The following is a 22,518-nucleotide window of genomic DNA, read 5'->3' on the forward strand; positions in this document are numbered from 1 at the left end:
CCCGAAAGTTGGGGTGAGCACGGGCTGAATTGGTTCGATTTTTTGGTAAACTTAGAACAAATTGAAGATTTTGAGAACCAAACCTATTCGTATAATGCATAGAACCAAACCATTAGACTGTGGTTTTGTTTTGGTTTCGTGCCACAGTTTAAGTTGTGGTTATTTCTCTAAGAGGCATTTGAAGCAAGGAAGTTTTGCATAAAAATTTAGGATATAATTTTTTTGAACCAATTTGTTAAAACCTCTAAATATCACTGAAATAAATTAAAGCTCACTGCAAGTCACGAACAAAATATGTGCAAATTATATAAGATGAAAGTATATGTTGGTTGAGTTTGGGGAGTCGAAATCGGAAAGCACTCATCGTCGTATCTCTTTCATTGGACCTTTCGAGTATTCTAAAAGATCAGTAGGCTTGAATCTTGTTCCTACTATACATGACCGCGTTCATAAAGCAAAATACTATATATTAAATAGTGTCTATTAAATGTAACATAAATTGCAATTTTGACACAAATCGGGGCCTAAAAAACTGAACCAAATTGACTGATTTGGACTGGTTCGGATTGGGTTCGTGGCTTGATGATTTCTTTGCTCACCCCTACTAAGAGTTTGTTTGGAACTTGACCAAAAGGAAGGAAAATAAAGGAAAAGAGTTTTTAAAAAAATAAAAAGTTGCCTTCCCTTGTTTTTGTTTGAGAGAGAAAGAGAAGAGAAAATGCAAACTAGAGTTCAAAGCATAGTAAAATTTTCCTTTAACCTGTAAAACTGGCTGAACCAGTTTGGTTTTTAAAGCACCGTTTAGAAATTAGAACTAGGAAAGTGAGCGCTGGATGAAACTTAAAACGTGTTTTTAGTCTCAATGGCTTTGACAATCTGTCAATCTCTGATTGGTCTCCTTGCAACCCACTTTTCATAAACAAAACTTTCTTGGAATCAACCATCTCTTATTAATTTCAAATCCCTCTTTATTAATACATATAATAAGTCTTGATTCGTTTACATAAAGGAGATGAAAACAATATATCAAAATGATTTATTTTTCGACCCTTTTTTAGGGTAAAATGGTCACATCTTCGACGTAATAATAATTTTTATTCAAATAAATTAAAAAGGAAACTCAACAAACTTTTTAACTATTCAAACCATGCACAAATCGAAATTCGAGATTATGTAGAGTGAGAGCCGCAAAGTTAAGCCTGTTCAACAAACATTTCATATAAGCATCAAATTTTTTTGGGCTTCATCCAAATACTTTGATTCTGTCGTCGTTTACATTTGTTCAATAAATTCCAAACACTTCAAGATAGAATTTTGATAAAAATAAAATAAAATAATTCCATTATAGGATTTAATTCTATCAATTATCTCTAAACCTAGCTGATCAAAAAGAAAAAAATTCTCTAACCCTAGCCCTAAATCTATATAAATAGTACGATTTTCGAATCCTCCACACGCATACTCCCTTATCTCGAGTAAAAAATTAAGTAAAATCCAAACTAGTATAAGCTTGAGTCAAGAAGTGGACTGAGGTGAAGCCACCAAGGCTTAGCTCAAGTGGTAAGAGTAAGCATTTTCAAGACTTCAGTTTTGAGTTGAACTTTTATTAACCACCCTCTTACATATTATAGTGATATTTTTACAATTCCACAAAACAATAGAGAGAGGTTTCAAAAAAAGTAATACGTAATAATAAGCTTTATTGGAGACCCGAATAAGGAGTAGTACTGGTGATGGTCTTAAAAGTCTAGTACTAATGACTTTTTAGCACTTTCGGTAAGATCCTGAACTATCAAGGCTCGATGGCAAATAATTCAGAAGGCTTGCAACAAATATCGTGAATATTTAAGGCAAATTTAAAGACAACATCAAAGTGGAATAACGTTCATAACAAAATGAGGTAACAAACTAATTCTGGCATAATTGTAATTATATTTATCTTTTTAACAGTTCATTGTGTTAAATAGGTGTTGAATTTGTTCTGATTATATTTTTTAATATTTGGTAATATTTATAATTATTATTTTGTTATCATGTATATTGATTGATCTAGCAAAGAGACGTTACAAAGATAGCGAGGATAAACCCTCCCCCAATTTGAATTGTTGTTGGACAATTATTTTTTGAACGAAAGTATTAGTTGAATTCAGTAGTAGTTGAAGTATTTGTGACCAAAATTCCCCAGTTTCTCTTCTCTCTCTCTAAAAAAGAAAGGACCATACTTCACCTAAGGTTTCTGTTGGGGGGGGAGGCGGGGGGCTGCTGGGCTCTGGGCCCACTCCGGTCTTGCTCTGATGATCGGAATCGTTCATTTTGTAGAACTCGTCGAGTAGAACAACCATGCAAAAAATCAGCTTAATTGGATATCGTTAAGTGTCTGATCGGAACCTTTTTATGTTAAAAAGAATGGACCCGAAACACTGGATCAAATCCACTGTAACCCATGGACCGAGAGTTATATGGGCTCTTATTAGGCATTTAACGATATCCAATTAAGCTGATTTTTTGCATGGTTATTCTACTCAACGAGCTCTACAAAGTAAACGATTCCGATCATCGAAGCGAGACCGGAGTGAGCCCAGAATCAGGCACAGCAGCCCCCCCGCTTCCGGTTGGTTGGGGGGGAGCCTGCCACTAGCCGTCTCCACTCCTCTTTCCCTCTTCTCCTCTCTCTCCCCTTTATCTATTTCTCTCCCCCTCTTCTTTTTCTCTCTTTTTTTCCCTTAACCTCCTACCGCTCGACTCTTTCCCCGCTCCGTTTGTCGTCGTTCCTCTTCCTCCTGCGTCCTCTCCACTCCTCGTCGGTCGACCGCTAGTCTCTACTCTTGAGTGTCACCGGTATGCCTAATAGCGTGGTGCGGCTTCGGGGATGGACGAAACTTGGATATGGGGCCTCCTGCCGGACCATTCTTGAATGATTTTCGGATTTTCCTAACGGAAGTGGAAGACTCCGGCAAGCTCTTGGTGTTGCTGTTGTTCAGAGATGCAGATCTCGGACTTCTTGGAGTTGGCTTCGAAGAGGGGTTTTGGTGGTGGCTTCTGGCCCGACGTTGTTCTTCGTCGTCGGTTGGTTTTACAGCGCGGCCTGTTTGTGCAGTTCTGATGGTGGTGTGGGTTTGCTAGTGGCGGCGTTGGGTTGTGGCGGGGGTGGCAGCGATGGAGGCCGGGGTTTGGTTGGCTTGGGCTGGGCTCTGCCTAGCCCTCACCTGCCTGCTCCATTTCTTGTTGGGCTTTACATGATGGTCTGAGTCTTGGCTGTTTACAGGTTCTCAGCGGCAACAGTGAAGGTGCGTTGATGGTAGGTTGGGACAATACTGCAGCAGGAGTGTGGTCCTTCGACGATCATCTATACTCCACCCACCTCCGGTTCGGAGGCCTGGGTTCGACATCGTAGTTGTGGAGCATATACTTTATTTTCGTTACTGGTTTTGGCCTATGGGCCACGCAGTTTGTATCTGTTTTCCTTAACTATAAGAATTGCGTTTTTTCTAGGGAAAAAAAAATTAAGTTGGGGAGAAATAAGGTGGAGGAAAAGTTAGCTACTAATATTTAGGACTCTTTGGTTCTATTTTAGAACTCACCACTGAAGAAGGGCGAGTCCTATTTCACAACCAACTAAATTTTAACAAAGTTTTGATGTTAAAATGACTATCCATCCATAGTCATTTTCCATCCCCATTGAACAGGGACAGAACCCGGATTTCGTTAACATGGGAGCTGAACTATGAGCAACTAGATTTAGAAATTTCAAGGTTCGGGAATCTTTATAGTTTGTTTGGTTTGGGTTTTGAGAGAGGTTTTTTTGGGTAATGAGACATGGGTGGGGAGAGATAGGAAAAATTTATAAGAGACCTTGCATAGAGAGGGTTGGATTTTGGAATCCAAAACGGACACATTCTTAAATTATTTAAATGTCTAAATAACACCCAATATAAAACACAATATTCAGGTGCTCTTAAAAACAAAAACAAAAAAAACAAAAAAAAAACCTACTAATATTAATATTGAAATTTCAAGCGCTCAATCTGGAAATTTTAACAGTGGAAAACAACTCTATACATTAGCGTACCATATACATATCATCCCTTTCGTGTCAATCTCTAACACAGACAGTTAAACTCTTGCTCAGGTTTATACAATTACAAACAAAAAGAACAAAGACTTTGTATTCACTGCACCAAACAGCTCCCTAACCAACGGACCCTTCCAGCTTCAAGCTCATGAGTTGATTCACTTCGGCGCCAAACTCATCGGGAAGCTCATTGAAAACGTCCCTGCAAAACCCGGAAATCATGGATGCCATGGCTCTCTCGTAGTCAATTCCCCTCTGCTGGAAGTAGAATAGCTGATCTTCCCCAATTTTAGAGGTGCTGGCTTCATGCTCTATGCGGGCTGTGGGGTTCTTTGCCTATTTAAGAAAATATTCCAATTGGTATGGATGATACGAGTAAAGCACAGAACAGAATCGTGTATATAACTATATATTACCAAAAGAGTTGTAATAAAACCACAGCAATACTTCTAGTTTCAGCAACACCAAACTACACATAGGATATAAATGATAATCGAAGCCGTCTTTAGTGGTCTTATTAACTATACTCATAGTAATCTTGCCCACTAATCATTTCCCAGTTGTTTCGCCTGTAAACAAAATGAACTACGGGTACATCTTCAAGGGGAATATGAGAATTGTAGATACCCAAGAGAACATTTCCCCAAAGACTGAATCTGGAAAGAAATATCTAATCTACAACTCTTGTAGTCTTTTTGAACCTTTATGAATGCCGTTTATCTGGCTTGTTGACTTTGATCGTCTAAGTTAATGCATGATTTTCCGCTTGACCAAAAAAAAAAGAATCTGGAAAGAAATTTATTTGCTTCTTTTGCAACTTTTGTTGACATCAGATGCTAATCTCAATCTTGTCAAATGATTTGAGTCTGTCCAGTATCGTCCTTTACAAAGTGGAATGGTGCAACCATATACAAGGGAAGGAAAAAAAAAACCTGAAGAATTAAAAGCAATCGGTGGTGTTGAAAATAAGAGCCGATGAATGGAGAACGTACAATATGCACACCAGGGAATGCAAATTCAAATTGCTTCTTGTGAATTTGCACCAAGAGGGGAACTGTGGCATCATTCTAAGGAGAACAACAAAAATACAGCACTGAGCATCACAGCACTTGCACATTTTTGATCTCATTGGGCTTGGAAAAAGGTGCAATGAATTCGGCTTCTTTGGCAATGTTACTCATACTTTAGTTTTTCCCGAAACTTCGATTAATCGAAGAAGCTTGGTTCATCACATTGAATTTAGGTTGTAGCAGGTCATAAAATTCTCCTAAATTTGGTTGTAGCAGAGAACTGGTTCACATCCCCTCTATTAGGAGAATTTAGGAGCATTTTCAATCCTTGTAATGAACCCTCTCTACAGCGCATTCAGGTTCTAGCCCCAATACTCCTTTTCAGTCCAAGGCCCATCACTAAAGATGAACATGCTTGGTTCTCTCTTACAGATTTTGAATTAAGTGGCTTGACGAGCTTATCAAGTTTAGGCCAGGAGCTAAATGAGGATTAGCCCATTGGACCTAATGGGTTAGCAATTTTACCTAGACCAGCCCTAGGTCTCCAAACATAACCCACTATCGCGGGCTGCGCAGCTGGGGCCCCAACTCTGTCACTAGTCCTTAGCCCTTTCACCACCAGTTTCTGCCCTTTAGGGCTGCGCACGGTCCGAATCATTCGGATTCTTAGGAATCCGAGGACCGAGTTGCGAGTCACAGTTCTAAGAAAATGCAATCCGTGTCCAGACCAAAAGTCCTACGGTCCAGTTCCAAACCTACCCGACAGTTTCGGTTCTGGTTTTTATCCACGGATAACATATAAATTCCTCATTCCTAATAGTGCAAACTCATTCCCAATAGTGCAGCAAAATCACTCCAAACTCATTCCTCATTCCTACTAGTGCAGTAAACTGCAACCAAACTATAGGTATATGTAAACTTATACAAAACTAATTACCCCTTGGGTTTTAATTTATACAAAACTAATAAGTTATATTGTTACAAGCATAACTTAATACTCCCTCCGTCCCACTTTGTTCTGCCTGTTTCCTTTTTTGGACGTCCCAAAAAATTGTCTTTATCTCACAATCTATAATATTTTATATATTCAATATAGATCTTGTTTGATAGATCTCAATTTATTTTATTAAACAAAGTTTTCGAAATCATAAAAAACATTATAGATTGTGAGATATGGACAATTTTTTGGGATGTTCCAAAAAGGAAACAGGCGGAACAAAGTGGGACAGAGGGAGTAACTTATAAGTATAGGTAAAATTATATACCAAAAATTACAGACATGTATTTATATTTATCTATATAAATATAGACATCTCACGGTCCGGTTCAGTTAATACGTGGATCCAAAACAAAAATCCGTGGACCGAAACATATCTCATGGTTTTCCAATTTATGAATCCGTGTCCGGACCATTAATCCACGGATCAGGACCAAAACGTACAGTTCAGTTCATTTCGGTCCAGTTTCAAGGTTCACCGGCCCTTTAGGAGCTCCCCTAGGTCGCCCATCATAGAGCCTCTCACTATGGGGCAGTACAATCAAAATTACAGCCATACAGTCTAAATTTGGAATGAATGCCTCTTCTCCAAGCCATGTACCCCCTTAATGCTCTAAACCCCAACCACCAAGCGACAAGCAGCCTCGAGAGACAAGAACGAGTCACCAAGTTCTCAACTCAGGAAGACTGCATCCCCTCCCTACCTTCCAAATTCGGCCCCATAAACATACAAGGAGAACGCTGTACCTTCATCTGCTGGGCCAAAACCTAACTTTCGGTGGAAGCGCTCCCAACCAAACCCATTATCTTGAAAGAAAACACACTTACACCCACAAAGATCCTCTTTAGCTCCGAAAACCTGCACATCCGCTGATAAATGGGAAGTGCCATCACCCAAATTGAAAGCCCACCAGACCCCATTTCCTCCACCCATCATCGTGCTGTGACTCCAGAATGCTGATAAATGGAAAGTGCCATCACCCAAATTGAAAGCCCACGCAGCCGTGAATTCATGAAGAATATAGTAATTATTTAATTAGCTCTTGATTAGGAAATTTTGTGATTTCATATTCTTAGTCTAGAATTATTTATTTCCGTACTTAGGTAGGTTGATGTGATTTTCCTTTTATTTAGTATCTTAGTTAACAAGGAAGTAGTTTCTTAATTTCAATTTACCTTTTTAGTATTACTAGGATTGATTATAAGTAGAGTTGTAAGTCTTAGGATTATGGAGTTTTTGATGATTAATAAAATTATAAAGAGTGTTCTCTTTTATGCCAAATTCTTTGGTATTCTACGGAATCAACAAAGTGTTTGATGCCTTTATTCCTGGGTATTCTTTGACTAAACAGGTTTGGAGAAGGATTTCGATCTCCGGGTATTCGTTACGAATCAACGGATTCGGACTCAATTTAGTAGTTCCGTTCTTCATTAGCTTCCGCTGCATCAGTTGGTATCAGAGCCTGCGCTCGATTTCGGATCATGGCGCGACAAGCAGTTCATGATGATCATTATGTTGTTGCCGAAGATATGAACGAAGGTGATGAGGCTGCACGGGGTGCACAACTAGGGGAACGATTTCAACAAATCGAGGATACGCATAAAGCGTTGGTTAAGAGGGCCACCTTGATCGTTGACAATCAACCTCACTACTACCCACTGAATTTGTGCTCCTTTATGGAGGAGAGTACAATTCGGTGGCCATTCACGTCCAATATTATTCCGGATCCAATCGTGGATTGGAATAAACCACCGGTTTTTGATACAGACCCCTTCATTGTTGAAGGCTTTAAGAAGACAAATGACTCCGACACATTGCTCTCGGATTCTTTTTTAACTCTTGGTGTTCCTAATGATGTTCCAGCCGTTGGTACTATTGATGTTCGAGAGTTTGTTCAAGTGAGTGATTTGCTCAATGAACTTACAATTGTAGATTTCATGGTTAAAATTGGCTTGGGAAAAGAGGTCACTGTCAGATTATTCAAAGAAGAAAAAGAATCACCAAAAAACTCTTTTTATGGAAAGTTTGAATCTGTTTATGTCCTGGTAGTTTTTCATGGCACTTATTTACAATGTCAGTTCGAGAAAACCAATTTGAAGTTCAAGACCAATGCAGACAAGCTTAGGCGCTCAAAATTATTTGAAGCAATGGAAACTCGAGGACGAGTTTTCTCAAGCCAGAGAGAATGATGCAGCCGTGAATTCATGAAGAATATAGTAATTATTTAATTAGCTCTTGATTAGGAAATTTTGTGATTTCATATTCTTAGTCTAGAATTATTTATTTCCGTACTTAGGTAGGTTGATGTGATTTTCCTTTTATTTAGTATCTTAGTTAACAAGGAAGTAGTTTCTTAATTTCAATTTACCTTTTTAGTATTACTAGGGTTGATTATAAGTAGAGTTGTAAGTCTTAGGATTATGGAGTTTTTGATGATTAATAAAATTATAAAGAGTGTTCTCTTTTATGCCAAATTCTTTGGTATTCTACGGAATCAACAAAGTGTTTGATGCCTTTATTCCTGGGTATTCTTTGACTAAACAGGTTTAGAGAAGGATTTCGATCTCCGGGTATTCGTTACGAATCAACGGATTCGGACTCAATTTAGTAGTTCCGTTCTTCATTAGCTTCCGCTGCATCACTCCACCCATCATTGTGCTGTGACTCCGAATACATATGCTAACAGTTCTTCCTTCAATCAACTTCCAAACTCTTCAAAACCTTCACAATACCACGAGCATTGCTGCTGCTGTTACCCACCTCTCAGACTCCTCAAGAGAACACCTCCACCCCTTTTGTCCGAAGCCTTCTATATCATTACATCCCACAAACCCACTCCGCCTCAAAACCACATAATGCCACACCATAAGAGAGAGCCACGGGACTCTGCCTCTCTTGATCACCAGCACTCCACTGCAGCAACCTTCAACACCTTCGATTTCAAAAGACTTTGACCCTTAATGTAGAAGAATATCCCCCAGTACCAACAGGGACAAAAAAGAAAACAAGAATATCTAAACTCCCGTTTACTTGTGCAGCGACTGCAACTCTCGTACCATCAACCCCCAACCAAAAAAATTTAAAAACATAAAACTCGACTGCCTATAAACTAAGACGTATTTCCTGAGTAAGGCCCGCAATGTCGTAAGTTGACTAAACATGTAAGATTCACAAACTCGACTCCTAAAGAACAGCAAAAACCCTAGAGGCCTGGAGGCTGGAGCCAACAAACCATAAACTTTGAGAGATACCTAACTCCACTAAGAAGCAGCACATGTTGAAATTTGGAGGTCATCAACACATTAAACAATGGTCTGACAACTTTCACTCCCTTGCTTACAATCCACATAATCACAAAACTGATTATCAAGCATGTAGATATTCCTAGAATGGCAAGAATCAATCACCCTGCAAGTAATTACAGCAACTATCCTTATCGGATCACCAGGTGAGATGAATATGTTCATGGTTTGACGGAAATTCTCAACAAGGAGACTGGAGAAAATCCACTAAGCATGCTCTAATCATCCCTTACATAATCCTTTGCTCATTGCGCTAGTAATGGACAACGAGATTTTCTAAAATGCTGCATGTTAATATTCAAATTTTCAATCACACAGGTTTCATTGCAATGGCCCAATACTCAAACAATAAGGTATGACATGAATGGGAAAAATAAGAAACCTTGGTAAATTGGCTCAAAGACATGGACATAGACTATAACATAACAAAGACCAAAGTTTCCACTGACTCAGCAAGCTAGACATTAACAACAAATTAAGTGTGCGCGAAGGATGATGGCAAATTTTTATGGAACTAGTTATCAAGAAAATATGTGTGTGGGTATGTGCGTGCACAGTATGTATCAATGCATGCTAAGAAAATAAAAAGGAAGGCCTTTAAGAAGCTCAAGAAATTTACCTGGATGTATGGATAAGTATTGGCAGCTGCATTATCGCCAATAAGCATTGAATCACACTGCGAAGAGTTCCGAGCATTATCTGCCCTTGACTGAACCTGAACAAGTCCCCGATAACAGTTCCTTGAATTTCCAGCTGAAATGCCCTTTGAAATAATCCTACTCCTTGTATTCTTCCCCTTATGAATCATCTTTGTCCCAGTATCCGCCTGCTGATAATTATTGGTCAATGCCACGGAATAGAATTCCCCAACCGTATCATCACCCTCCAAAATAACACTCGGATACTTCCAAGTGATGGCAGACCCAGTCTCCACTTGGGTCCACGATATCTTTGACCTAGCCCCAGCACAAAGACCCCGCTTTGTGACAAAGTTGTAAATCCCTCCTCTACCTTCCTCATCCCCAGCATACCAATTCTGCACCGTGGAGTACTTTATCTCTGCACCCTCAGCACAGTACAACTCGACCACTGCAGCATGAAGCTGGTTCTTATCATAAGAAGGCGCCGTGCACCCTTCCAAATACTCCACGAAACTCCTATCCTCCGCAACTATAAGTGTCCTCTCAAATTGCCCGGTTTCCAGCGCATTTATACGAAAATAAGTTGAAATTTGCATAGGGCACTTGGTATCCTTAGGTATGTAACAAAACGACCCATCACTAAACACAGCTGAATTCAAAGCAGCATAGTAATTATCATCAGGTGGAACAACTCTGCCTAAATACTTCTTGACTAAATCTGGGTATTCCCTAATAGCTTCCGAAATCGAACAAAATATCACCCCGGATTTCTCTAACGTCTTCCTATGAGTCGTGGCGATAGATACGCTATCGAGAACAGCATCAACGGCCACATTAGCCAATCGATTCTTTTCATTCAACGGAATACCCAGTTTATCAAAGTACCTAACAAGCTCAGGATCAGCCTCGTCGAGGCTGTTAAGAGTCGGCTTCGACTTCGGTTCCGAGTAATAACACACATCCTGAAAATCAATCTTGGGGTACCTATTGTCTGACCACTTTGGTTCACTCATTCTAAGAAACTTATGATATGAATTCAATCTGAATTCAAGCATCCAATCGGGTTCATTCTTTCGCGACGAAATCAATTGGATGGTTTCTTCCGAAAGCCCTTTCGGAATCGTAAAAGATTCGATTTTTTCGTTAAACCCCCATTTGTAATCGCGATCAAGGAATTTCTTAAGTGGGTCTTCCTTATTGGAAAGCTTACCTGGATTTGGAAGCTCAGGATCGAGGGTTTTGGGTTGGTACCCAACGTCTGCTCTGACCTTGAAGAGCTTGAAATTAGGGTTTGGAGAATTTAGGAATCCGAGTTTTGGACAAAACCCTTTGGGGATTTTGGTTGGGTCTGTATTGGGTTGAGGAGAGAAGCTCGAAATACCGCTGGCGAGAAGGGAAGCCATGGATGTGGTTTAGAGAGAAGAGGAGGTACAAGCAAGTGAAAACAGCTTTCGTTTTCCGGTTTCTTGGAAGTTTTTGGAAGTATTTTCGGTTTTCAGTCTTGTGGCCATACGATTTCGTGATGACTCGTGCAGACCACGTGCCCCCTTGTTCGTGGTCTGAGTTGGGCCCAGTATGTGGTTATCAAAATTACTACTACTACTACTACTTGATTTGCTAGTATTTAAGGGATTTTACTTCGTGGTATAGCTCTTTTGGCTCCTCTTGAACCCTACTTTCGACAAAGGGTCGTAGCCGAATGATGTTTTTTTATTCTTTTTTTTGGGAGGCAGAGGTCAAGGTCCGAGCTCCATTGGAAGCATTTGCAGTTCAGAACTGTAGACAGCCTTTTTGACTAGGGATGACAATAAAACGGGTCAGAATTAGATTTAACGTCCCTCAAATCCGCCCCATTCTATATTGGATCGGAGTCGAAGGGGGAAGGAATTGGGAAGGTGTTGGGATTGGAAAATAATCGGGTCCTCATTCACCGTAATAATTTGACTAATTTTATTCTTTTTTGAGTGTTTTGACAAGAAAATAAGATATTGATGATTGATGAGAGTTTAAAAAAAAAACCAAAAACATAAACTAGAGTTTTATTGCTCTTATTATATCAAAATAATGAAATTTATTTAGACATATACACACAAAAATATAAATATCTATAATCGAAGTCGGATCGGGTTAACACGAGACAGGGGAAAGCACCCATTTGGTTATCGAATAGAGGAATACCCGTTCGGATCGAGACAGAGAGGTCGGAACAGGGGACGAGTCAAAGGTAATTGCCATCCTTATTTTGGACCCCCAGTAAATTAACTTACTAACTACCCTTACTCTTCTACCCACCGCTGACGTACACCCAATAGACAAAAAGAACCCTACTTTCGATTGGACTAACTATTATGTAACTACTATCACGTGTTGTCGCAGATTCTCCGCCATCACACATTGATATGAGACCATGCTTATTCTTCAATTTCACATTAAATAATACTCCTGTGGTAGTGTTCCAAGGGCACTTACATAAATGTGTAGACGCACTTTCCAAATGTTGAATTCCCTCACACTTGTATAAAACTGAGAGACAACATAGCAATGCTCCTGGAAGGAAATTTCTGAATTTCCTTACAATCTTACCCTACAATTTGCCCCATATATGAGGGCAATGTCGATCCGAATTTTTCTTTTTGTAGCCCCCCCCCTCCCCCCCACCCCCTCAAGCATAGTTACGTAGTAGGAAATACAAAGAATGAAAGGTCACTTTTTCACGGATCAACCACAAACAATTAGGTTCATAGACAGCGAATCTAAAATGCACCACAACATTTACTTGAGTAAAATGGATTGTTGTTCAACCATTCGTTTCAGTCCAAATTCATAGGCAACAAACAGAAGGCAAGATAACTATAACCGATGCTCGAATTGCTTCCGCTGCAACATTGGTTTAGAATAGCGCATTAAACTTTCCAGCCGATGAGAAAACAGGGGAAAATACCATAAATCGAAACACAATATTAATCCTCAGTAAGAGACAATTGAAGTAGATAAAAGCCAACGCACAAACCAGATCAAAATAACAAGAACGACCAGGAAAACTAGGGAAAAAATTTACCGCTCAAGAATGACATAGCATGCAAGCCAGAAAAATACATTTACGATTAACAGAATCCTATAAAACCAAGAATGCTACATTGAGAAGAAAATAGACCACTAATGATTCCCTTCTTATACAGGAGGTCAATCACCACCAGTCATCTCTTACAGCAAAACAGACCACTTCACTGCAAAACATAACAAAACCCTTTTAGGTCTCATATATCACAAAATACAGATTCATAAAAGAATAGTATCAATACATAAGAGAAACAGAGCATGATTTCCATGAATCTTCTCTCCAAGCTAACATACTTCTTCAGCTTTATGTGAAGGGCCGATCAATCCAAAGATTCCAAGCTAACATGCTTGAGCCCAAGGGAATTTTCATACAAGTAACTTATTTAGTTACATAAAAAAATATTTTGGCAATTGACTACTCCATGATTTCACTCACACCAACAAAAACTGCCCCTAGCTCCATCTATTTTTGTACATCCACAATCTAGTGCCAAATTACAATGTTAACTACAGACACCTTCCACTTATTTCAAAGTTTTACAGTCATCTAGCACACTTGAATTTACAAGTGAACACATACCACACAAAAGGATCAAACATCGAGAATGTGTTTAATTCATGGAACTATAACAGCTTTCTAAACTACCCAAAGGGCACCGCACTCTGGGCTCGCCATCTCCTTGTATACCACTCAACATATCAACACTTCATACACCAAGCTTACAGGGCAAAAGAAAATTATAAAACAGAGCATTCACATCAAAACCAGTAATTGACGAAGCTACATGCAATCATGGAAATTATTATGAACCACCAGCTTTCCCAATTATAGGCATTTCTGTGCATTTTAATGTTACGAGGTTTGGGATGGTCCCCTTAACTGTACTATGAAGAAATATATAGCATAGGGGATACTAAAAGAAAGATACAGCGTAGGCAATACCATAAGAAAGATACAGCATGGGAGATACACGTATGCCCCAGGAATAGCCATAAAAATAGGAAGATAGGGAATAAATTTGGAATTCTAGTGCGGATTTCTTAATAATCAGCTGGAAAATCCAAGAGTGCAATCAAAAGTAACTAATTTGTAGAGATACTAATTTGTAGAGATTGAAAAAAATGCAAAAAGTCATCTACGACATGTCAAATATACTTCATGATTCAGTTAATGCGCAAATAGGATCACTGAGCTAATTCACTAGGCAAGAGGGTAGAGGATACGACCAGTTAATATGGAAACTCCAGGATAACATAACCATCACTTACAAAGCATGAAAGAGTATGTATCTCACCTGTTGCTGGGGTTGCTGGTAGTTTCCATATCCAGGGTAGCCTCCATAGTACAGATTGGGATCTTGAGCCGCTGCAGCATATCCATAAGCTCCTTGTCCCTGGGCGTATCCATAATACCCACCATTCACCTGGTTTGGGTCCTGCTGAGTCTGAGAAAGCCCACAGAATGGTATCACATACTTTTACACATTTCAGCTGAAAATGAAAGTTAATTACAGAAAGCACAAGTTTTACACAGCCAAAAAAATAGATGAACCTGTTTGTTTGGAGGACTACGGCCCCATGAAAGTCGAATATTGTGCCCACCCAACTGAGTTCCATTTAACATCCTCAATGCTTCCTCAGCACAATTTCTAGGTATGTATAAAACATATAAAAGTAGTTCAAACAAATATGCTTTATAATACCACAACAATCAAAAACTGAGGCAGATCTATCTTACCTGTCAGCAAATTGAACAAACCCACATCGTTTGCCATCTGGTATCTTGACATGCATTAACAACCCAAATTGGCTGAAAACTTGCCTTAGTTGGTCATCCTTAACACTATCATTCAAACCACCGACAAATATCTAGCAAAACAAATTTTTTGCCACAAACGTATCAGCCCCCTCCCTCTAAAGAAACAAAACTGTGTTTGTGTGTGCATGCACGGGGCTAAGGGTCCATGCGTGCGCACGTGTGGGTGTGTGACAGAGAGTGTCTGCATGGAGAGAGAGAGAGAGAGAGAGAGAGAGAGAGAGAGAGAGAGAGAGAGAGATTATCGTAATCTTAATTGGGAAAAAAAAAAAGGTTCGCACTGTTGTATTATTTGGATCATCCTCGCTCTGAGTTCCTCGAGTATTCGGATATGAAGCTGCAAATGGGGAAAGCATAGGTGAAATGTTGAAAGTAATGCAGAAGAACGGCATATTGAATGAAAATCAAAATAAGAAACACGGATGGATGAAATTCCATATCACCATCGATTCATTAACCAATTTCTTGTTACAGCTGTTGAAATCAACTTCGGTCGACTAACATTGTCCTTATTACTCAGAAGAGTGTGTGTGTGTGTGTGTGTGTGTGTGTGTGGGGGGGGGGGGGGGGGGGGGGGGGTGAAGTACTTCCTCCATCCCATTTCGTTTTGATGTAATCATTCTGCTCCCTTTAAAGTTGGAATCCCCTGCTTAGCAGAAAAAAAAAAAAAAAAGTTGGAATCCCCTAACGGGACGGAGGGAGTATCTTACAAGCTCAAATCTTTGTCGTGTTATGGATAATAGCTACAAATCAAATGCAATTTCCAAAAAGTAACATATGCTACAATTTTATGCATCAAAAGGTAAAAAAAAAAATAGTGCATACCGATGCTCTGAACTATCAATGAAGGAAGCATGGTAATGTGCATAGAAATTGAATTGGGTCTCTAGACCTGCCCTCTCTAATGCCTTTTGGCTTTGATTTGGGAGCATGGTTTCACAGCAAAACAGGTATAGGGGGGCCACTGCACTTTGTGCATATTGCCAAAGGTTAGGTCTATCTCCAATCTTCCCCCACCCATACCTCCAATGATTGGAGACTATATGGGTTCTGTTGTTGGTGTTGCAAAAGGTCAAAAAAACTAGAGTGCTGAGTAATGTTGATCCCTTGCAAATAGAAAAATAGAAAAGAATGTAGTCCACATTTTGAAGAATGAGATGCACTGGCCGTGTGTGTTACTAGCAATCGAAGTGTTAGCAGACAAGGCTGATACCCTACTTAGTAATGATTTACATTTGGAACGGAAGTTACTAAAGTCAGTATACTTCACTCATAATCAGCAACATAACCATCAGATTATGCACGCTCCACAAGAGTCTTGGAAAATTGAATATTTTCCATTTGCACTGCTTTTGAAGTGTCAAAAGACTCAAGACACAAGCAAGGAGAGACAAATAAACATAGAAGGAAAATTTGTAATCACGATATTCGCAGGGGAAACAAAATTGGAATTCAGTACCCATAAGACCATGTTCAGGTAGATAACCATCAGAGAGCTAAGAACGTTGTCCAAGTTTACGCAAATTTGGTATCAATACTAAAAAAATGTCATTGGACTGTTTCAGAAGGAAATTAAAGAATATCTCCAAGGCTAAAATGTACTGGGAAGATAAGGAACAATCATAAACTCCAAACAAATTCTACAAACCACAGCACAACCAAATCCAGGGAGAACTGAAAAAACATAAGCACAGTTGCAATTTGCCTCCGGGAAGCAATTTCTAGCAATCCAATAAAGATAGAAACTGCAGTTCAACGTGAACCTCTTCCCACACTAAGTCAAAAAAAAAAAAATCCAGTGGAGCTTAATCTTCAAGCAACAGCAGGACGAAACAGGGGAAAAGCAAAATTGTAAGTCAAGAATAGATGACACAAGACTTAATGAGACAAACCAGTGACTCTTCTGGTAAATGAGAAAGAATAGGGAAAATCTGGAATAGAAGATGAGATAGAACTTGATTGACAACCGAATTAGTGAAGGAACATAAAAGTGGATTAAAGGGAAAAGGTAATGAAATAAAGGAAACTGACCTAAGAAAGGGCACACACTAGGTGTTTAACATTTCAGCTGAAATCAGCTCCCCGCCCTTATAGAGCCTCTTAACACCCTGTTTCGACACAATGATTTTCTAAGTTGTATTATAGTATTCATCAAGTTCTACGAGAATAACGGAAGGAAATGACTTTGAAAGTTGACGACTTGACGCTTTATCCAAAAATCAAGAGAATAAAACTTAAGGAATTCAAAAAATATGTTTAGCAGACAGCACTAAGACAAATACTGTAAAAAAGAATACAACAGGCAACCATTCCAGAGGCCAAATTAAAATATAATTAAAGCACATGATAACATTTGAAGAGTTTCGAAGCATCAATGACTACTAAAAGGCTATCTGAATTATTTGATTTCAGACAAAATATACGTCTATGGTATGGCTGGCTTACCCGTATTCTTCTTGTTAGCAGGCCCAATACGCATGGGCCTGGTTGAGCAGTACTTTCCATTCATTTCGTGCATAGCACGTAATTGTTCACCTTCATCTCCGAACCTGACAAACCCATAGCCCTTCGCCCGTCCAGTCATCATATCGGTTACAATCTTTGCACCCTTAACCGAGGGATAGTGGGGGCTGAATGTTTGTTGCAGCACTTGATCTGTGACATCAGGTGCCAAGTCTCCCACAAATATAGTGAAGTCAGGTGTACCATCTGAGCGCTTTTCTCCGGCACCAGGTGATGCCCAGTTCAGTCTGTAGTTTTGCTCAGCATTAGGCATGCCGGTACCGTTATATGTTTGTAAAGCTCTTTCAGCAGCAGCATGACTTACGAAATCAATAAACCCATAACCCTCTGACTGACCACTTAGCTTGTTACGGATAACTTTTGCATTGGTCATCTGCGATCACAAACACTTCTAATGAGTAACGAGTAGACACAAAAATAGGTCCTAGTCTGTGTAGTCCCACTATGCGTGTGCCTATGTATACAATCTGGCATCTGCACACTCATTCCTTATTTCCAACGAGGTGGGACACTGGGATTAATCAAAAACAAACCCGTAAAACAACAAACAAATGTCACCAGATGTTTCCCCATAACCTAAGGCCTAGGCCGACCCTGTGTAGTATATTCCTGTGCCCTTGCAATACAGGGTGGGGCGTGATGCATAACCCAATTTCCCCAACCCATTCCCATCCCTAAAAGAAACCAATTCTGTTATCAAGTCTGGACTCTGATATTTTGTTACTTCCCAGACTTTAATGTGTTTTCAAAGACTTGTAACATACTTATTTTACACAGGGCAACTCCAACGTATCTCTTATATTCTTCTCCACCATACTGAAACAAGTAAAATCTTGACTTCCTGTATTTAACTATGCATAGGGTCCAAGATATTTCAACTGGGAGAATAGGCCATTGTTCGAAATCAAGAGATTCTTCTTTCTACTTTGTTTAGTTGGGAGTCGAGGGAGTGCAAAATAAGATCAAATCGTTGACGTGTTAGATATTTTTTTAGAATTTAGAGTGGTGAACATGACATTCTATTGTAGTCTGTTTCTCTATACTTTCAATATTTTCTTCGCTTTCTTTTGTACATGGTGATGAATCCTTCGTCCCTTTCCAACAAAGCTTATCACTATCAAAAAAAAAAAATCACGAAAAAAAGAGAGAGAAGTAATTACCTCGCCAGTATAGGCGAAACAGTTCATGAGGTACTGTTCGTCCATCCAGACCTGGAGATCTCCGATCCACAGCGTACAGACCGCATCGGCGCCACCGGGCTGGGCAGCGGCGGCCGCCGAGTACTGCGGTTGCGCGGCCACCGCCGCCGCCTGAGTAGGCTGTTGTTGTTGGTAATACATCTGCTGCGGCTGCGCTTGCGGCTGCGCTTGGTACTGGTAAGGTTGCTGCTGCTGAGGGGGTGGTTGTTGCTGTTGTTGTTGTTGATTGGCCATCATCCATTGTTGCTGCTGTAACTGCTGTTGGTATTGAAGGTACTGGTTCTGTTGCTGTTGGTCGTATGTAGGAGGAGGAGCGGCCATTTGTTGGGGTACTCCGTTGGGTGACGGTTGTTGCATCATCGTCGAAACCCTAACTTTTTCTCGTAAGCACAGAGATGGTTGTGTAAATGGGTTTTTCTAGAGAGAGAGAGAGAGACGCGACTCTGCGTTTACGACGGGGTTGGGATATGTGTGAGAAATCGCAACCCTAGAAAGGGTACCAATACCAGTGGAAAGGAGCAGGCTTTATTACGGTCCACAGAATGGACTGTCGAGCTGTCAGGCCCGGAGAGATATGTCCCACCCCTCGTATCAGGTCCCACCACAGATAGAAAATGAGTAATCATTCCAATAGAATTGAGAATGTCTATACGGTGAGTTGTTTCGTCCTTATTTGATTTGTTTTTACATCTGTTTAGTTTTGTACTTAATTTTTTTAAATTATTAATTCGTTTTTACGAGAGAAATCAGAAATGTAAAAAAAAAAATTATTTAAGTACTATTTTGAGAAATAATCATTATTTAGCAAAATAAGTAAAATAAGATGACATTTTTTTCTAAAAAGTGGTTATTCCCAAATATTTGGATAAAAGTAAAAAAAAAAATTAACTTTTTCGGTTTCTTTCGTCGACACGAATCAATAATCCACAAAAATTGGACGCAAAACTAACAAATGAAAAAAAAAATCAAATCATAACAAAATATTCCCTCCGTCCGGATTTAATTGTCCCTAATTCTATTCTAACCGTCTAAAAAATGGGTTATATCTTTGGATCCGTAATGAACTTCATATCGAATATGGATCTTGTTTGATAGATCTCAATTAGTTCTATAATTCAATATATTTTCGAAATTACGTAAAACATTATAAATTGGATGATATAATCGATTGAAAAATGGCACGAACTCCAAAAAAAAACTATTAAATCCAAATGAAATAACTTAATTTTTTTTAAGTTTAGGAGAACTTACTCTTACAACTCACCCTAAATTCTAAGGGTGAGTTCTCTTAAACTTAAAAGAAATTATTGTTTGTCATTATTTAAAATTTCTTTTGCATTTGTTAATTTTGCGTACAACTTTTATGGATTATTGATTTGTCTCCATGAAATGAATCGAAAAGTAAAAAGAAATTACTTTTACCTTAATTTATTTCACTAAAAAATTTATTATTTCTCCAAATACTTAGGTAAAATGAAAAAAAAAATAGTTTCCAATTCTTCTCGTCGAGACGAATCAATAATCTACAAAAGTTTGGCACAAAACTAACAAATGCGAAAAAAAAATTAAATAAGGACAAAACCAACTTATAGAAATGTACCGGCTTAAGTATCTGATTTTTTATTGGAGCGGTAAGTACTGGTACTGGTGAGATAACGGATCTCATTCGAATTTATCGCTATTAGTATTATTTTCCAATATAAAAGCATTTATAATATAACATATATACACATTTATTAAAAATAAAAATAAAAAGTAGTTTAGTATTTGTCTGGTACAGTCCGGTATTGACCGGTACCGACTCGTACTTAAGGAAAAATTAAATTTAAAAGTAGCCCGGTATTGTCCAGTATTGGCCGGTACTAACTGGTATTGGTCGGTATCGGCCAGTATCTAAGCTAGAACAAAATTAAAAATGTAGGGTACCGAATTTAGACAATACCGGTATGGTATGGGATTCATAACTTTGGTCCCACTACTAAAAATAAATAGGAGTACTTATTTTTTTGAATTAAAAATGATTATTATGAAGGAATTATCTGACTTGTAAAGCGGAAATAAGTACTTAAAAATAAAAATGTTTGTGGAACGGGGCCTAAATCTACCTGTGGGATGGTGCCGCACCTCACAAAATAGTACTGCATGTGTTGCCCTGCCAAGTGAGGTCCGCTCTGGTCTCAATTTGATTGATCGAAAGTATTCACTTTGTAGAGTTTGTCGCATAGAACAACTGTGCAAAAAAATCAGCTTGATGGGATATTATTACGTGCTTGATTGGAACACATATATCTTGAAAATAATGGGTTTCAGTTGGTTTGATCTAGTGTTTCGAATCTATTTTTTTCAAGATAAAAATGTTTCAATTAGACATTTCATGATACCTGATTGAGTTGATTTGTTGCATGTTTTTGATCAAGCATTTCTCGAAAGTAAACCCCACATGCTGTTGTATATTTTCGGTACCCATAGTCAAACTCCAAAAAATAATCAATCCTCGTGTATCACATAATTTTTCACACCAATATTTGGGTTAAATACCGAGAATAACACTTGAGTAATTTATCAACCACAAAAAAAAATGTTTTTGGTATAGAAAGATTTCATAGAAGTTGGTCCAACATAAAGGAGGAAGGTCCAAATAAAATATTACAACTGCTATAATTAAAATTCAAATTAAAAGCATTCTTGGGCAACATGTCTGCACTTCTATTTGCTTCTCGCCGCACTTATACAAATCACCAAACACACGGCATTGGGTCATGAGGGCCTTGCAATCACCAGTAAGAGCACAGGGATGAGATATTGTCATATGCATTTAAAGTATCCACTGCGAAAACGACATCCATTTCGATTTGAACGCACTAATATTATGCTCGATCACTATCGGAGCCCATCCCGTAAGGGAAACAACCGGTATTGAAAGTGTTGAAATGACGTCGATGACACCAACATCCCAATGGAAAAATAATGCTCCAAGGATGACCTGACTCATGAGTCGCTTTAGAAAAACAGTTCGCTGAAAACCAGAACTCAAAGGAAACAGGTTGAAAGAAATTTTCCGAGACGACAAGACTTTCCCATAATTCTATGGCTTTGACGCCATCATGAATGGCATGCATGGAGAGTATTCTCAGTGGAGTTAGGAAAATGAGAACACACACAATCGGGCACAACACTACGGTGGAAAAGAAATTCTGGAGGTGGTGGGTTGCTCGGGGATGTGGTGGAAGGCGGCTCTTGGGGCAGCGGTGGTAGAAGTTTGCGGTTCGATTTAGATGGTTAGGGTTGGGTTTTGGGCTTCTTGGGTCAGACTTGGCCCATAGTTGTTTGTATGGGTTCTACTTTTCTAGGTGTTTCGGGCTTAGCCCTTTAGGTGCTTTTGGGCTTTGTCCCATAAGTTATTTTGCATCTAACCTTGGTTGGATCCCCCTCCCGTCTTCTCCCAACTTGATATAGCCTTTGTCAAGTCCCTTAAACATGCTGCATTACTTACTTTCTGTTATCATCAAAACACAATTCATGGAGTTGTTTGTATTTAAGGGAAAGAGAGTCAACTCTCTGTAACGTTATCGGACATGGTAGCCCTTTGGGCTAAATATATTTATTTTTGTTAAAGATAGTGATAATTATTGGTGTTATTAATTTTTATTTAGTTATTTGTAAAAAATTTAAAAATTAAGCATTCATCTTAACAAGAGGAATCGAGAGTATAGAAATGTATTTCCATCTTAATGCATTTCCATATTACCAAAAAAAAAAAAGACAGACCCTAACAGAATCAAACTAAACCCTAACATTATTAACCCACCTTCGCACCCACCGAATCTGTGGGAAACCCAGGAAAAGGAAAACAGAAACCTAGAAGAAGACCCCCAAAACTCACCACTGCATTATTAC

General features: G+C 39.0%; 2 protein-coding genes, 1 long non-coding RNA gene and 1 other non-coding gene across 4 annotated transcripts; 2 read left to right on the forward strand and 2 right to left on the reverse strand.

The window, feature by feature from the left end:
- Nucleotides 1-3,979: 3,979 nt before the first annotated feature.
- Nucleotides 3,980-11,538, reverse strand: LOC131311026 (UPF0051 protein ABCI8, chloroplastic). The gene is made up of 2 exons (XM_058338343.1): nucleotides 10,002-11,538; nucleotides 3,980-4,408 (listed from the first exon to the last, which is right to left on the reverse strand). Exons 1-2 carry the CDS (start codon nucleotides 11,424-11,426, stop codon nucleotides 4,190-4,192), a joined length of 1,644 nt encoding a protein of 547 aa, XP_058194326.1. The 5' UTR covers nucleotides 11,427-11,538; the 3' UTR covers nucleotides 3,980-4,189.
- Nucleotides 11,539-12,943: 1,405 nt separating this feature from the next.
- On the reverse strand, nucleotides 12,944-19,123 carry LOC131311054 (polyadenylate-binding protein RBP45-like). The gene is made up of 7 exons (XM_058338376.1): nucleotides 18,583-19,123; nucleotides 17,345-17,795; nucleotides 15,181-15,236; nucleotides 14,822-14,952; nucleotides 14,636-14,732; nucleotides 14,379-14,528; nucleotides 12,944-13,250 (listed from the first exon to the last, which is right to left on the reverse strand). The coding sequence occupies exons 1-7, from the start codon at nucleotides 18,979-18,981 to the stop codon at nucleotides 13,248-13,250; spliced, it is 1,287 nt and encodes a 428-aa protein (XP_058194359.1). The 5' UTR covers nucleotides 18,982-19,123; the 3' UTR covers nucleotides 12,944-13,247.
- On the forward strand, nucleotides 14,957-15,238 carry LOC131311129 (uncharacterized). Its single transcript, XR_009195410.1, has 2 exons — nucleotides 14,957-15,081; nucleotides 15,116-15,238. It is a non-coding gene; the product is annotated as an uncharacterized LOC131311129 (long non-coding RNA).
- LOC131318221 (small nucleolar RNA snoR100) lies at nucleotides 15,741-15,848 on the forward strand. Its single transcript, XR_009197556.1, has one exon. It is a non-coding gene; the product is annotated as a small nucleolar RNA snoR100 (small nucleolar RNA).
- Nucleotides 19,124-22,518: the final 3,395 nt, after the last annotated feature.

The sequence above is a fragment of the Rhododendron vialii genome, chromosome 2a (genome assembly GCF_030253575.1).
Source record: "Rhododendron vialii isolate Sample 1 chromosome 2a, ASM3025357v1".
Classification (NCBI taxonomy): domain Eukaryota; kingdom Viridiplantae; phylum Streptophyta; class Magnoliopsida; order Ericales; family Ericaceae; genus Rhododendron; species Rhododendron vialii.

Excerpts from the sequence above, each read along its gene's own strand:
- LOC131311026 (XM_058338343.1), bottom strand. The coding sequence starts at position 11,426 with ATGGCTTCCCTTCTCGCCAGCGGTATTTCGAGCTTCTCTCCTCAACCC. Across the intron at positions 4,409-10,001 it reads ATACTTATCCATACATCCAG|GCAAAGAACCCCACAGCCCG; the intron begins GTAAATTTCTTG and ends TTTCTTAAATAG.
- LOC131311054 (XM_058338376.1), bottom strand. The coding sequence starts at position 18,981 with ATGATGCAACAACCGTCACCCAACGGAGTACCCCAACAAATGGCCGCT. Across the intron at positions 14,953-15,180 it reads ATGATCCAAATAATACAACA|ATATTTGTCGGTGGTTTGAA; the intron begins GTGCGAACCTTT and ends TTGTTTTGCTAG. Across the intron at positions 14,529-14,635 it reads GTAGTCCTCCAAACAAACAG|ACTCAGCAGGACCCAAACCA; the intron begins GTTCATCTATTT and ends GGGCTTTCTCAG.